Below are 14,740 nucleotides of genomic sequence, written 5' to 3' on the forward strand. Positions count from 1 at the left end.
CAGGAGACCAAACAAACTCTCTGGAAGATAAGACCCCCTTCAAGTTCCACAAATACCGTGCACAAATGCCGAGGCACACCAAAAATCAGTCCAAATCTGTATGGTAGGCAGTAACCATTATAGTAAACAGAGGAAGTCCATAAGTTGATCTTTTTTTCTCTCCTGTATATCCCTTATTTCATTTCAGAATCCCATTACACAAAAAAAACTGGCAGCCGACAAGTGTTTAGTCCGGAAGGACTTTTTCAAGGCTAATAGAAACTGCAGTACAATAAGTAACTCCAAGATCCATGTATTGGAGGTAATCGTAACTGTGTAACAGTTTTAGAACGTTGTAATAACCTGAATGACAGGTTGTTTCTGTAATCTTAATCAGGCGAAATCCCTCCGTGTAACGAGATGCACAGTAAGCACAATAATTGTCTGTTCGCGTGGTTGGTATATGGTCCACTCCTGTTTAGAACAGGACAAATAGACCTGTTGTGTTTAAGAACCACAAGGCCATCGGGTCAGTACGCGTACAGAGACGCCGCCGGTACAGCCTTAACTAGGCCGTTCTGGTGGTATTGAGGTAGTGGGACAGGATACTTGCCGGTTCCCTACACTACAGGCCTATCTGAGCCACATAGTGGATTGTGTTTAGATCGTGGTGCTGGAATCGGATGATTACTGACGGGGCTTGTTCTACAGCACGCGTAGCGATACATCTTAAACACAACAGGTTTATTTGTCCTGGACCATATACCAACCACGCGAACTGACAATTATTGTGCTTACTGTGCATCTCGTTATACTGAGGGATTTCTCCTGATTGAAACTACAGAAACAACCTGTCATTCAGGTTATTACAACGTTCTAAAACTGTTACACAGTTACGATTACCTCCAATACATGGATCTTGGAGTTACTTACTGTGCCGCAGTTTCTATTAGCCTTGAAAAAGTCCTTCCGGACGAAACACATGTCGGCTGCCAGTGTTTTTTGTGTAATGGGATTCTGAAATGAAATAAAGGATATACAGGAGAGAAAAAAAGATCGATTTATGGACTTCCTCTGTTTACTATAACGGTTACTGCCTACCATACAGATTTGGACTGATTTTTGGTGTACCTCGGCATTTGTGTAAGGTACTGTAGTAGTTTATGTCCGATGTCTTGCTCGTTTATACCCCGCTACACACAGAGGTGCAGCAACCTATAACAAGATCAGAGCACAACTACGGTCACTGCATACATTATACAAACCACAACCCAACCCCCTTTCAACCAATAGCATAGCATATTACCCACCCTCAAGGTGCCTTGTCACGAGGTTGAAGTGCTATAAAAATGCAAGCAGGATAACTTCTCCACAGATAAGCCAAGACCTCATTCTCCCTTATATGTTCCTCATTCTCCCATATGTTCCAGGATGCTAGAGATCCTGCTCTCAGGGAGGAGGTGGCATCTGCTTCTCTACCAGAAGTGATGCATGAACAGGTTGCTTATTTTTGGGAGGGTTGGTGCAAGGGAGAGGGTGAAATGAGGTCTAGAAAGGGGGAGTGGTTCAGGGGATGGGTCCTTCCAGAGTTTAATTATGCCAAATTGAGTCGCATTTGTGGTCACCCTGGAAATTCTGGGTCCATCGCATGAATAGGATGGCTACGCAAGTCTAAATGGGCCAGCAAGACATTTGTGGTGCTGGAAGGTCGAATGTGTGTAAACGGGAGTACTGAATGTGTTCTCTTGTGTCAATCGGTGTTACACCCACTAGACTGCTTTCAATTATGTTTGCTTTGTTTAATTACTAGGGTGCTACTAAAAAGCACTGGGGCTCAAATAGGATCAAGAGTTCTCTGTAGGCATTTAGTAATTATTGTTAGTCACATGACCCTCAATTAAATATGATTTTAAAGTATGTCTTCTGAAAGTGGCACCCCCACATTGGCTTTTGCTTCAATGCGATCTTGACTTAGTATGAGCTGGTGTTGGAGCAGTAGTTCAGTTGCCCACGTCCCCTATGGAACCAAGCTCTGGATATTTAATTGAAGTGATTGAGAGAGATTTGCTGCTTTTATTGAATTGATCCGTACAATGGAACTACTGATAGTTGTAGGGTCTTAATGCTTTTCTTGGGATGTAAGGATTAAACCTCCTGATTGGAAGCATGGCCCTTGTTAAGGGGTAAGTCTTTTTGCTTAATATACTGAGCTGGAATTAATTCTGCAGTCTTTGTATTCTGAAACATTTGCTCATTTCTTTCTTTTTATTCCACTTGGGGGTTGGGGAACAGAGCACTAAATGTCATCTACAGATAGAAGGTTGTCACACATGGATGGGGGGGTCTCTTGGCTCTATGTGATCTTGTACTTGGTGTATGAGTCCTATCCCTCCTCCTACAGTTGGTTGTGGGTTTCCTTTGTGGTGGAGGAGGGGTGGGTCTCTCAACTGTGCTCAACCACATGAGTGTCAACTTGGTTGTTTGTTTCATACGCAGATCTGCTCCAAATGAAAGGGTGCAGGTGGCCAGTTCTTGTAAGCTTCCACTTGACCTTTCTGAGAATTGTCAGAGTTACCTGTAGTCCTAAAGCTTTACTGAATATAGGTTGATTGGAATTGTGACAAGGGGTCTAGTCGTGCATAATTCCACCAAGCCTGTGTGAGTCCTTGAGGGTGTGAGTCAGTCTTTAAGTGTCCATATCTCACTGGTTCTGCGTCTATTTCCCAGTCGCTGAGCCTCACTGCCCTATTGCCTTCCTGTCCCAAGATCTCTCTCTATGTTTAGTGCTATATTCCTGGTTCTTTTTGCATCACTGTGCCTCTTCTCTATTTCCACCTCTCCTTGTGCCCATTTTCCCTGGGTCTCACTATCCATGCCTTCCTGTCCAGCGGCGGCCGGCAATGTTACAACGTTGTGGGGCGCAATGCCCATATATGTTGGGCTTGCTGGCACACAAGCTCTGGATGCGCTCTCCGTCGACCTGCTGCTCTCCTCAGCGCTGACTCGGGTGGAAAGGGAAGGGCTTCCTCACTTTTACAACGCTAAACCAACCAATCCTGCAGGATTGGTTGGAGCAGGCTAACCCAGCACTCATTTTGAGGTTTGGGGCCTGTGGCTGCAATCCCCTCTGCTGTTTCTCAGCCCTGGGTTTGCTAGCTCTGAAGTACGCATGTCAGATTGGCCGGCTCTAGACAGCCGGCCAATCTGACATGCGCACTGGCAGGGGCTGAAGTAATAGTGCAATTGCACTTATCAGCCCGCCCCATCTTATGGGGTAACAGCACGAGCCTGAGACACATTATAATAAAATGGTATTTATTACTATTTTATTAATGTGTATGCCTGCTGCACTCGCCATAATGGAGGAGCCCCCGCTGTCCCTGTTCTGGTGCTTCTCTGTAGCAAGATCTTGCCCCAAGTGTCTGTGTTCCAAGTTCTCTGTGTCCATTTTGCCCATCCCTGGATCTCTCTCTGTTCCTGTACCCCATTCCCTGTCTAACTGTTTCTGCCTCCATTTCCTTCCCAGTCAACTGTGAATGATGACTCCCTCTTTTGCCTCCTCAACAATTTCCCTCCTGAGTACTCTCTGGTATCGACATGCATGAGTCCTTTGGTTTGCTCCTGAAGCCTCCTTTCTTTGTTACTCTTCACTCACTTGGGGTCAGATGTACAAAGAGGTCATGCAACGCACTGCAGCAACTAAAGTTTCTGTGCTATGCTCCCAGAAAGAGAGAGAGCAGGACATAATCATCTGTGTTGTACACTGCAGCACACATGTAAAGTAGGAAAAACGAGGAGAAATGAAAACATTTCCACTCTTTGCACCTGCCTCTGAGGCTTAGGGTTTTGTTACCAGTCCCTGTTTGTCTCTTTGTAAATTGTTTTTGCATTGAAACATGTTTTTGGCATGATGACGCCCATGCGCCACCCTTGGAATGCCACCTTGACACAAAGTAACACAAGGCATCACACTGCACAACTTTGAATTACTTTGTGGTAATAACCAATGCAAATCACGATTTGCGTTGCTCAGTAAATCCAACCTTAGCACTGTACTTCAGGTTTGATTTACAAAAGTAGCGCAAACACGATGCAAAGCGTAGGTAAATTTGGGCCCGTGTTTTCAAGCATCTAATGGGCGAGAAAACTATTGAAGCCGCAATAAGCATGCTTGAAGCTCTGAGAACAGCTGTGAGAAACCCACAAAGACACTTGGCTGGACTTTATATTGTCTAAAGGAACAGGACCTGCTGGTTCTGTTGTAAGGCTGTGATCCCTGTTGTCATGATAAACACAACGCTGGGCGTGGAGCTATGGGAGGTGCCTTGTATAATTATTACAGTGGATGCGGCTGCACTTTCTCTTTGCCCAATTGCCTAGCAGCTGCATTCCGAATAAGCCGGAGCAGATGAACACTAATATAAAAGTCTGCTAGTGACATTTTAGCAGCTGTTACAGGAGAGTATCGGGGGTAATGTTTCTCCATGTAGGACAAAGCAATCTCTTGCAAAAGCAGGGTGATGTAAGGTTTTATTTCATCATACCTGATATGACATTTTGCTCCCCTTACCAGGCAATGTTAGATTATTGAAAGGACCATCTTCTGACCTCTCTGTGGGGAATGCAGGTGCCTAATTTTACAATACTGGATCTTCATAATGTTTGGATATGTGTTGGCCAATTTGACTAGCTGTATGTTAGTTGGATTTATGCTCATCCGCCAGTAGTAAACAATTGTGGAAGTTTGTGTCAGCCTTCTGACATGTTTACTGGTCGCCCAGTTCTGTGTCATCCTATGCATAAACTGCTAATTCAGTCAGGCAGTGGCTGAAGATTGTTTGTTTTGAGTGAAGAGCTGGGTCAGATAATGATGGAACAGGCTGGCAGATTTAAAAGTTGACAAAAGGGACTGTGTGGTTGAGGTTGAGCTGGTTAATCCAGAGGAAATGTATTTGGATTGCTAATCCCTTTGGTGACCTTTAAGAAATCATCACTAAAAGTATTGTCTTGGTATGTCCAACAAAGGTCCTTGGTTTAAAATCTGCTACTGGGCAAACCAGGGCCAGTTTACTGCAGGTGATGCAAAAAGTACCAGTTGCCGCATTACGCCCAAAAGGAATCTTTGTCCTCTATGATAGCAAAAATGGTAGCCAAGAATGAGACCTAACTGGGAATGGACATAGAACTTTGTGCAGGGTTGTTGGACAGGAATGTCTCCCACATGGTGTGCTGGTGTGCGCTCCGTCCTGAGTAACCAACTGTGAGTTTCGTGTATCCTGGTTTTGACTTTGACCCCAGCCAGATGCTAATATAGCATGTGAGTGGAAGTCTAGACCTGTCGGTTGAAATGAGTGAGGTCCTGGACCAGTCCTGGACCTGGAGAGGTGCACAACGCGCCCCTCATTTGTCTGACAGTGGACTACCACCCTTGTATGGGTTTAGTATGTAAGTGCTGGTGGCAGCGAGACGTACTTTGTACGTCTGTAGCCATGACCAGATTTTTTTATCTATGTGAGTGCAAGCTTACCATCCCGCCTGTGTGAAGTACTGCTGCTACATATTATCCCGGGTCCTAGCGCTAACTCCTTATGAATGTTTGCATGTATTTGTGAGTGACTTGTTTGGTGCATGAATAGCGTGTATGAGGAAGCAAAAGTAAAGGAGGTCTGTGGGTTCAATTTTTGGAGGCCCCTAGTCTGCTCATGCTCAAGATGGAGATGAGGTTGTTTTCCCAGACCATGGAAGTGCAGTGCTGATATCCCTGAAGCTGAAGGGAGGAGACCTAGACTCTGAAGAGGAAAGAGAGGACATGGGGCTCCCTTTGGAATTTCTAGTGGGTCCTTTTTCTGTTAGGAGCTGCTGATTATTTATTTATTTGTGTTTTATAAAGCACGAACATAACCATCATTATATCGGAGTGCTGTACAGAGAGCTAATGTGGGTTGCAGTACAACAAGAACACCTGTATATATAATTCGAAGAGAAAAGTATAAAACAATAGGATACAATATCAAATAGGATGAAATGACAGTTTCAAAATGGTTCCCTTGTGAAACAGTTTTTTTCTAGTAGTGCAAATTTGACTTCCTTCTTGAAGAGTCTGAGTGAGGTAATCGCTCTCCTTGAGGGTGTGAGGAAGTTCAAATTTTGGGGGCAGACCCGGAGAAATTGGAGCTGTGAGATTTCCTTTTTATGAATGTGGGTGTTTCTAGTAGGAGGGATTTCACACTTCTGGAATCTCTTCCACCTCCTGACAGCTTGATCCTATTTGCCATGTATTTAGGGCCAGAATTATGTAGGGCTTAGTGTGTTATGCATGCAGCCTTCAGTTGGATCCAAGGTTCAACTGGCAGCCTGCTGAGGGCTCGGAGTGATGGGGAGATGCGGTCATAACAATGTGTACCAGTTAAGTCTTGCTGCTGCATTTAATGTTTCGTTCATTGGGGCTAGGCTGGCTTTGGGTAGACCTACGAGTGTGGCATTCCCATAGTCCAGTCTTAAGAGCACTAGAGATTGAACCGCTGTTTTGAGGTCTCCTAGCGGTATGAAGGGTTTTAGTTTTCTTAGAAGGTGCAGATGTTTGGAAGCGTTTCTGGTTGCAGCTTGTATGTAAGCTTGCATGTTTAGATCTGAGTAAAGTGTGATACCAAGTGGTTTTGGGGAGCTGCAGGTGGCTGGGGTGCAGTTTAGCGATTTGATGATAAGAGAGCAAGGTAGCGGTTGTTGAGATCTAATGCGTTGGAAAAAAGGATGAATTCGGGTTTCAGCTGGTTTGGTTTTAGATGGTTGTTTGCTAGCCAGTCCTGTATTTTCCTCAGGGTGTCATCCAGTCTCCGGATAGCCTCTTGAGAGGAGAGTTTGATGTAGAGCTGAGTATTCTCAACATGCATGTGGCATGAGATTTCGGTGATAAGTTTTCATGAGCATTGTCTTTTGGTGGACCGTGGTGGAAGGGTGGGACTGCAGTCTCCGTTGTGCAGAATGTGAAGGTGCTTTTGGGGAGACCAGCCTTTTTGTCTCTCTTCCTGATCACTGTGAAATGTGGCTATTGATAGCCAGGTATAGAATGCTTACATCTTTGTGCCTCAGTTGTGGATGCTCCAAACGGGAGCTGACCCTGCATCACTCTGAACGTGCAGAGAGAGAATACTCATTCTCTTTCTGCTGTACCTCTTTGGACATAGTTGCAGATGGCCAACTTGTTGTTCCAGTTCCGGGATCCAAGGAAGATTGTACTTTGCAGAGCACCCAGAGGACTGCTGTGCAACCAGAGTGGTGTATGCTTCCAGCCATCTTCCCAAAGGTGAGGGGACATCACCTGGAGTCTGACCTGGGAGGAAGACCTAGTTTCCTGTCCTGAAGAGTCTGGAAGCTGACCTACCTGAGAAGAAGCAAAGCAAACAGCAGGATGAGCTGATTGCCAAAGTGAACTGAAGCAGCTGAGGCTGACGCTGAGGGTCTACCCACCAGATTCTCAAGAGTGGCCAGAGCGCTCCTGGATCAGAGCGCTGTCTGTGTTATGTAGCTAGCCCATGGCAGTATGCCGAAGTGTACCCAAATTGGTGGTGCTGTTGCAACTGATACCATGACTCGCCGGTGGAACTGACGCAGAATTATGCCCGAACAGACTGTTTTCCTGTAAAAATTACATTATTTTGCCTCGAAGTGGCCCACCTCCTGCAAGTCATTAGAATGACCAGAGCACCCCACATCAATCTACTGCTCCTGCATAGCTGCAGCCACTGACCCCAGCATAGAGTTTGTGGCATCAAAGTTCCACCACTGCTTACAGAGGATGTGCAGTGGATTTGTGACCTCTGGCCCCCACTATGCCTGGAATTGGGCCTACGACTACAAGCTTTTGCTCCTGTTTACCTAGTTGATTTGTATATCCCGCATGCTGTCTTCATTATTCCTTATATACCAATTATTATTGGGGGTCCTAACCTGTGACCTGCACTTGATCCCCAATCACAATGTTACATTTGTCCAATGATTTGTCCATTTCCTTAACATCACCTACGTAATTACTTGAAGTGTTTATCTCTTGCACCTGTTTATCTATTTTGATTTGTATACTTTGCATATTGTTTCATTATCTTTGATCTACTTGTATGCCATCTTACTCATGTAAAGCGCTCCGATACCTCTGGGTCTAGCCAGCGCTATATAAAACACTTAAAATAAAATAAGACTACATAAAGGTTGGTAGCAACACCACCACCAGCGGCCTCCAGCCAGCCTTCAAGGAGAGACCTCTCATCTGCTGATCCTGGGCTGGTAACTGAGTGCCGACGCACCATTAATGGGTGTGTCTTCCTCGCAGAAGAGGGAATGGTGCATGCTGATGATCAACAGTGACTTACCAAATGGGTTCACATTTGGTAAAAAAAATATTGAGACTGTAAAGACTGAGCGCAAACCTTTCATGAGTATGGTAGAAATGCAGCTGTGCTTGAAAGTCAACCACATAGACTAGAGAGAGAAGAAGGTGGGGTGAGGGGAGCAAAGGGCTCCTTGAACTTCGGGTACAGTGGCCCTGCACCAGTACTTATTCATAGCTGCATTTTGTAGCATGTACTATTTTGTTTTCAAATGTATTAAAGTACTTCCTATTCTACAAAAACGAGCCCTGGGTTGGGCAATCCGTTATGGCGCTGCTGGGTGATTTTTTTTTTTTTTTTTTTAACTTCTGAACTTGATGCACCTGCAGGCTACCTCCATGCGAAGCCTATGACAGCACACCATTGCTACCACTGAGAGTAGAGTTCTGAAGTGTTTGCACTTGCCCCAGCTTTGCAGACAAAGAGTAGGACAGACCCAGGGACATTGGAAGCCCCACAGCCCCTGCTTACCCCATGCCCCCAATCCCCCACACTCCTGCATGAGGTCTGAAAATTATGGATTCTATTTTGGTGTTGGATTAAATCCATGGATTCCATTTTTAGATGCTTTTATCATACAATGATCTCTTCACGGTTTGCTATGCTAATCCTTGGTACATTTGGGCCATTAGAGGAAGGGCCGAGCAGCCACATGGACATGGAGTCTGTACGGCTGGTAAGACCTAAACAATTTGCTCCATCTGCCATACTTTGCCAATACAGGATGCCCATGACCTGTGGTGAAAGCAGGGGTAGAAGTTGCTCTGGGTCCACTGGGTGACAAGATAGTTAGAACCGCCCCCACCACCAGGGAGGGGGGACCTCTCCCCCAGATCAGAGATATTTTAAGGCTTGGGCAAAGTGGGCCCCAGTATTTTAGGGGGGTCCCTGATGGAGCCAGCTCTATTCTGCAGAGTCTTGCCTGAAGACCTTGAATAATTCTTCAACAAATTCTTTTAAATACCGTTTTCCTTTAAATTCTTTTCAATGTAGGTGATGTGTGGGGAGTCTATTGCAGACATTTTGCAGAGAAGTGCTGTGTTTGTTTCATGCAAAATTCATAGGAAAAGTTTATTTTAGAGCAAAACAGGACCTCACATAGGAGAAATGGGGCAGGGTCACAGATTATTTACAATAATAGTAGTGAGCTGCTGCTATGTTACAATATTGAAAACACGCGTCACTGTCCCTGAATATTAGATGTAAACTCATAAAGAATTTGGATCGGTGTGCCTGTAACCTGGCCAAAAAGGGTATGCAAGAGCTGAGATTGGATCATAAATTTAAAATGTTCTGAATAGGGACCTCCAAAATGTTAGGCCCATGGCCCCCAAAATCCTTAAGCCGCCACTGTCTAGGCACTGCTGTAGACCAAATCCTTCACATAAACTCTACTCTTTGCTAGAGTTATGATGGATGCTGCTGGTCTGTTTCTGGGTTGTGCCCCTCACGAAGGTTTTAAGCATCTCAAATTGTGAGCTTTTGCACCCATGTGTTTTCCCAGCGAGTGTGACTCTCTTTTATAAAAACCCTCCTAGAGTCTCTAGTCTTTACCTTTCTAGGTGCGTCTCTTGCTCTGCTAGTGTTGAATGATATGGCCACTACGTCTACAAATAAAGCGATTATGACCACTCTTACCATAAATCTCTTCATTTCTTTATGGAATTATGGTTCCTATGTAAGATGCACATTCATGTAACTTTCATTGTAATTGTTATGACTTTTTTTTTATCATTTGTACATCTTTCTTTTCAATAATAGAGCTGACCTGTTTCGCTGTTTAATCTTTGTCGAGGATTCTGATTTTGAAAATGAACTGGTTTGTCACTTTTTGACCCACACCTGCACATTGATGAACCACATTTAATTCGGGAACCGGGAAATCTGTTTTTGTCGGTCTGTGTTGACATTTTCAATGCAAGCAAAGCTCACACACACCTTCTCTCTGGGCCTTAAAATAAGGGTAAGATCATCAAACTGAAGAACAATTTCCATCTGTTAAATTAGGAGGTGTCCGCAATACGAACCTGGAGCTGAGTTGTTGATTTGCACATTTCGGAGTAAAGTAGTGAGTGCGTGTGCAATTGCTTGTTGAGGGGCAGTAGGGACCCTGTACTCTTCCTTCAGGAATTTCCTTGTCTGGGTAGTTCTTCGCCCACTCGGGAAGACCTTCCGGTGGAAACCCTGCCAGCCGAGTTCTGTTGCACACTCCGGCGTCACGGCCGGATCAGCTCGACGCTGAGAGCATGCCATGGCAGTGAACCTGACCTGCCGGTGGGGCTGGGCGCGCGAAGAGGAATGCACCAAAGCTATAAAAAGCGTGGTGCCTTGTGACGTCCTCTCATCTAATGGCTTCCAGTCTGTAGCTTCTGTCTCACCTTGACCCCAGGTGCGGCAGTACCGACCTCGCCCAAAGCCTTCCCGCTGTCTGCTGAGCCGTTGTTGCGCGCGCTTTGCGTCACAATTATTCCGTTTAACCCTAGCTCCTTCATTCCTACCGGCTTGGCTTCCACACCTTCACGGCGCTTGAGCTAAGAGACTTTACATGCAATCGACACTGTACGCTAATACTGTGGGTGTTTTTGTTTGTTTTTTGTAAATTTAGTAATATACTTTCTCCTCAAGAAAGGATAAATAAAGTATAACGCAAACACAAGGAGATGATGAACGGAGCACTGAAACCAGGGCTTTAAGTGGGCCGGCTTTCACCGGTGCTGAGCACCGGCAGTTTTTTAAAAGGGGCCTCGAAACTGGTCTCTATTGGGCTTGTTTCCGGCCCAGTCAAGGCCTGGCTTGGCAGTTCGGGCTGGACTGTTCCCATGAGGCACAGGGTCAAGACTGATTTGCGTATGGCTGGGTCTGAACTGAGGTGGCGAAGTAAGCTAAAGAACGATGATGGATTTAACCAGATCTGTGACTGGGGGTGAGTGTCTGAAAAGTTTCAGCGCTCCGTCCATAATCTCCTTGTGTTTGCAAAGAAAATATAACTGCCTTCTGGCAGGAGGCCTGGATCACTGGGGTATTTGAGTAAGAGCTTCCTCCAGTCTGAGGCTAAACTAGTTTGCATTACAGGGTGTTGACATACTAGCCAAAGATGGTGCTGTCTAGCACCCCGTCAATGTCCTGACACCTACACAAGATGGCTGACCCTCTAGAACATAGCCCACATCGATGGCTGGTGCACAACAAGAGGTCTAGTAGAACTTTAAATGCATAGTCAGCTGAAATCTGGGTGTGTAATGCGGAGTCTGAGGTTGTTGTTTTACTGCAGGTGCGTCGTAAAGAGCCTCTGAAACCAAGGCTTCAGTAAATGAGCAAACGTTGATTCTATTTAAAGAAGATATGCATACTTCATAAATAACTTTCTAGGGTGTGTGCTTAGTAACTACTTTGCTGTTGTCCTACAAGTTCATGGCTAAGTGGCCGTCTCATGTAAATTAGGAGTGACCAAGCATGCATAAAACATCCAGCGCCGCCTGGCCAGGTATGCAGCAAACGAACAGCTGTTGACGGCACATGCCTAAATTGTTCACCTTGCATGAGTAGTGATGAATAAAATAATTGGCTGCAAAAGGTGGGGTTTGTGTCTATTGACTAATGGTGTCCGTTTCCTTTTAGGACTCGTCACTAACTGCTATGGATGAGGATGAGAGGGAAACGCCCAACCAGTCTTCTGTCCTGCGTGGCTGTGTCACAGCTGATCTCCCACGGGGTCCAGCGTTCCCTTCAAAATAGTCCAAGTGATTGGTCATCGGGACGTTACCCACCGAAGAAAGGACTTGTAATTGGACGGCTAGACTCTTGCTGTTGGGGCCAGGTGGTCTGTGACTGGACAGAAGTCCGTTCTATGTCACCACAAGGACTTTTGTGACTGGATATTGGGAGGTTAGCTGCGTTCAACCAGTCACAGGGCGCCTTTGTTCCGAACAACTGGACCTCTTGACTAGAGGTAGGGCATCGATGATGAAACAACATTATGTTGGGTTTCCACTCCTCCAAATCCTGGAATGTTCCTCATGAGATTCCCAGCAACATGTTTTACGATGTGGGAATGATGGGGGAGTCCAAGAAGGAGAAAGAACAGCACGCGGATCCTGTGGGGGAGCCTTCCGCCGCGGATCTCGGAGACGCTGGAGTTGAACCTCCTCAAACCCACAAAGAGCTCGGGACCAAGAGTAATCCCACCAGCCCCCGGACAATCCCAGGAGAGTACCCCCTCAACAATCACCGGGCTAAAAGCAAGACCATGGAGCAGGTAAGGTGCCACCCTTGTGATCCCTGACTGGGAGCTCTGTAGAGCCCCAGAGGAGATTTGAACCAACTACACATGGTCAGACTGCAAATGGCTGGCAACCTTTTACTGATTCTTGGCCTCTGGTTGGCTGGTGCGATGTACATTATACCTATATTTTGTTTATACCTTCTTCACCCTCTGTGTTAGTGGGACATGCGTTCTACCTAGAACTCTAAATGTTGCAACTTTGCGTAAGTGTAAAATCTTGATTTGACGAGGACATCTTAGGGACTTTATGTAGCGCCAAGAAGCACAGAGAACTCTATATATGAAATCAGAATCGAGAGGATGTGGGTTGAAGGAGGCTCTTTTTTTCTAGACGTGTAGTTCTCTCTCCTTTTCTCTCTCTCTCTTTTTCTCTTTCTCTGTTTCTCCCTTCACTCACTGCAGCGTCTCTCTGTGTCTCACACCGAGTCTCTCCGGCTGCATGTCTCTTGGTGTCTGTCTCCAGTCTCCAGTCTTTCTGTGTATCTCTCGGACTCCCTGGGAAAGCCGTTTTCTTCTCTCTTTATCTCATGTCTACCGACGCGCATTTACCATCGGTCAAGGTCAACAAAGGTTGAGCGGGCTGACCGCTAGGATTGTGCCCCGGGCACCTGTCCTTAACTTTCCTGACCTCTTTGGGCGTGGTGTTGGCCCGGCAGCTGCTTATGCTGGAAGCCAGGAGCTTCGCGGCGCGCATTCTGCTGTACACCGGCGGCAGAGGGAACAGGCGAGGGGGGCGCAGAGAGGATGACACAAGAACATGATAATTCCGGACATAGCAGGAGGGGAACAGAGAAGAGAAGAGGTGAAAGAGCATCCGAGGGCAGAAAACCAGAAACGGTGAGAGGTGAACTGTATCACAGAGTGCAAAAGAGAGGACACTGGTGGATGAGTGGGGCATAGATAATAAGAGTAGAACGAACAGACAGGCCAGCAATTAGAAACGGGAGAAGGATGGGTGATGGAACAATCTGCAGAGGGAAGGCATAAGACCTTCAAAGCGAGGGAGAGGAAAGGGAAGTGATGTCAATAGGGTGAAATCTAGCAGGTAGGGTATGCTACAGGGTAAACTATAGTCAAGGCACTAACTATAGAAGAATACCGTGCACACTGTATAACTCGGAGTAATCTGCAGGCCACAGGTGCTAATTCTGGTGGGTTAATATACTGACTGCAGAGAACTGTTTGAAGACTGCTGGTCTCCAGTTTTAAACCTAGTAGGTAAATGCACCTACTGCAAAGATCCATGTGTGTTATGCAGCTCCCAGATTACCATGTCCATGATGAAGTTCGGTGGGTTTTTGCACCTACTGCAGGCATTTTGGTATTACATATATGTTACAATGTCCTTTCAGTGAGATTAGAGGTTACTGCACCTGCTGCATAAAGTCTGTGTGTAATGTGAGGTGCATGAGCTTGAACACTAGAAGCATCGGTGCCATCCCAGCACTGTGCCTATAGTATGCGCCATATAGAATTGGAGTCCTAAGAATAAAAAATGGAAGCTTTTAAAACCAAGCAAATTAAAATTATAAAATGCACCAACGGCGCCTCCAAAATGACCTCAAATTCTGACTGTTTATCCCCATGCCCCCCCCCCCCCCTCAGTTGTTTACCACCCACCCGTGGCAGTCTGAGCACAGCTTCCTTGCCTTAAATGTGATAGTTGTGTCACTGCCGCATTCCGGCTCCTGTATGTTTGTTTCGTCACTACCCCTCAGTATCCTGTCTTTTAGTCTCCGTATCCTGTCTTTTAGTCTCCGTATCCTGTCTTTTAGTCTCAGTCTGCGTCTCCCTCTCTACCTTCTCTCGCCCCCATCATTCCATGCTTCTCTATGACGTCCAGCCACCCGCATTCACTTGCCCACCACCCCACCGTGCATCATGTGGTCCGTCGGCTAGACTGCCGACTTTGGTGCTGAAAACCAGGGTTCGAGCCTCGGGGTCGCGTCCACATCCTGTGATTTTGGGCAAATCACTTAATCTCCCCGTGCCTGAATGTGTAATGTAAATACGGTGCTCATGTACAGCGCTCCAAAACCTTCGGGTCGAGTTCGAGCTATATAAAAGATGCACACAAAAAAAAGGTGAACGCCGG

The 14,740-nt window shown here is 46.0% G+C and overlaps 1 protein-coding gene across 2 annotated transcripts in view; it reads left to right on the forward strand.

The window, feature by feature from the left end:
• Window positions 1-14,740, forward strand: part of PLEKHG6 (pleckstrin homology and RhoGEF domain containing G6) — a 188,010-nt gene that overhangs the window by 37,421 nt on the left and 135,849 nt on the right. For both annotated transcript variants that reach the window (XM_085619788.1, XM_085619787.1), the window contains exon 2: window positions 11,982-12,618. In XM_085619788.1, the coding sequence (XP_085475914.1) occupies window positions 12,340-12,618 (279 nt within the window). In that variant the 5' untranslated portion in view covers window positions 11,982-12,339. The remainder of the gene's footprint in view (window positions 1-11,981; window positions 12,619-14,740) is intronic.

The sequence above is a fragment of the Triturus cristatus genome, chromosome 7 (genome assembly GCF_964204655.1).
Source record: "Triturus cristatus chromosome 7, aTriCri1.1, whole genome shotgun sequence".
Classification (NCBI taxonomy): Eukaryota; Metazoa; Chordata; class Amphibia; order Caudata; family Salamandridae; genus Triturus; species Triturus cristatus.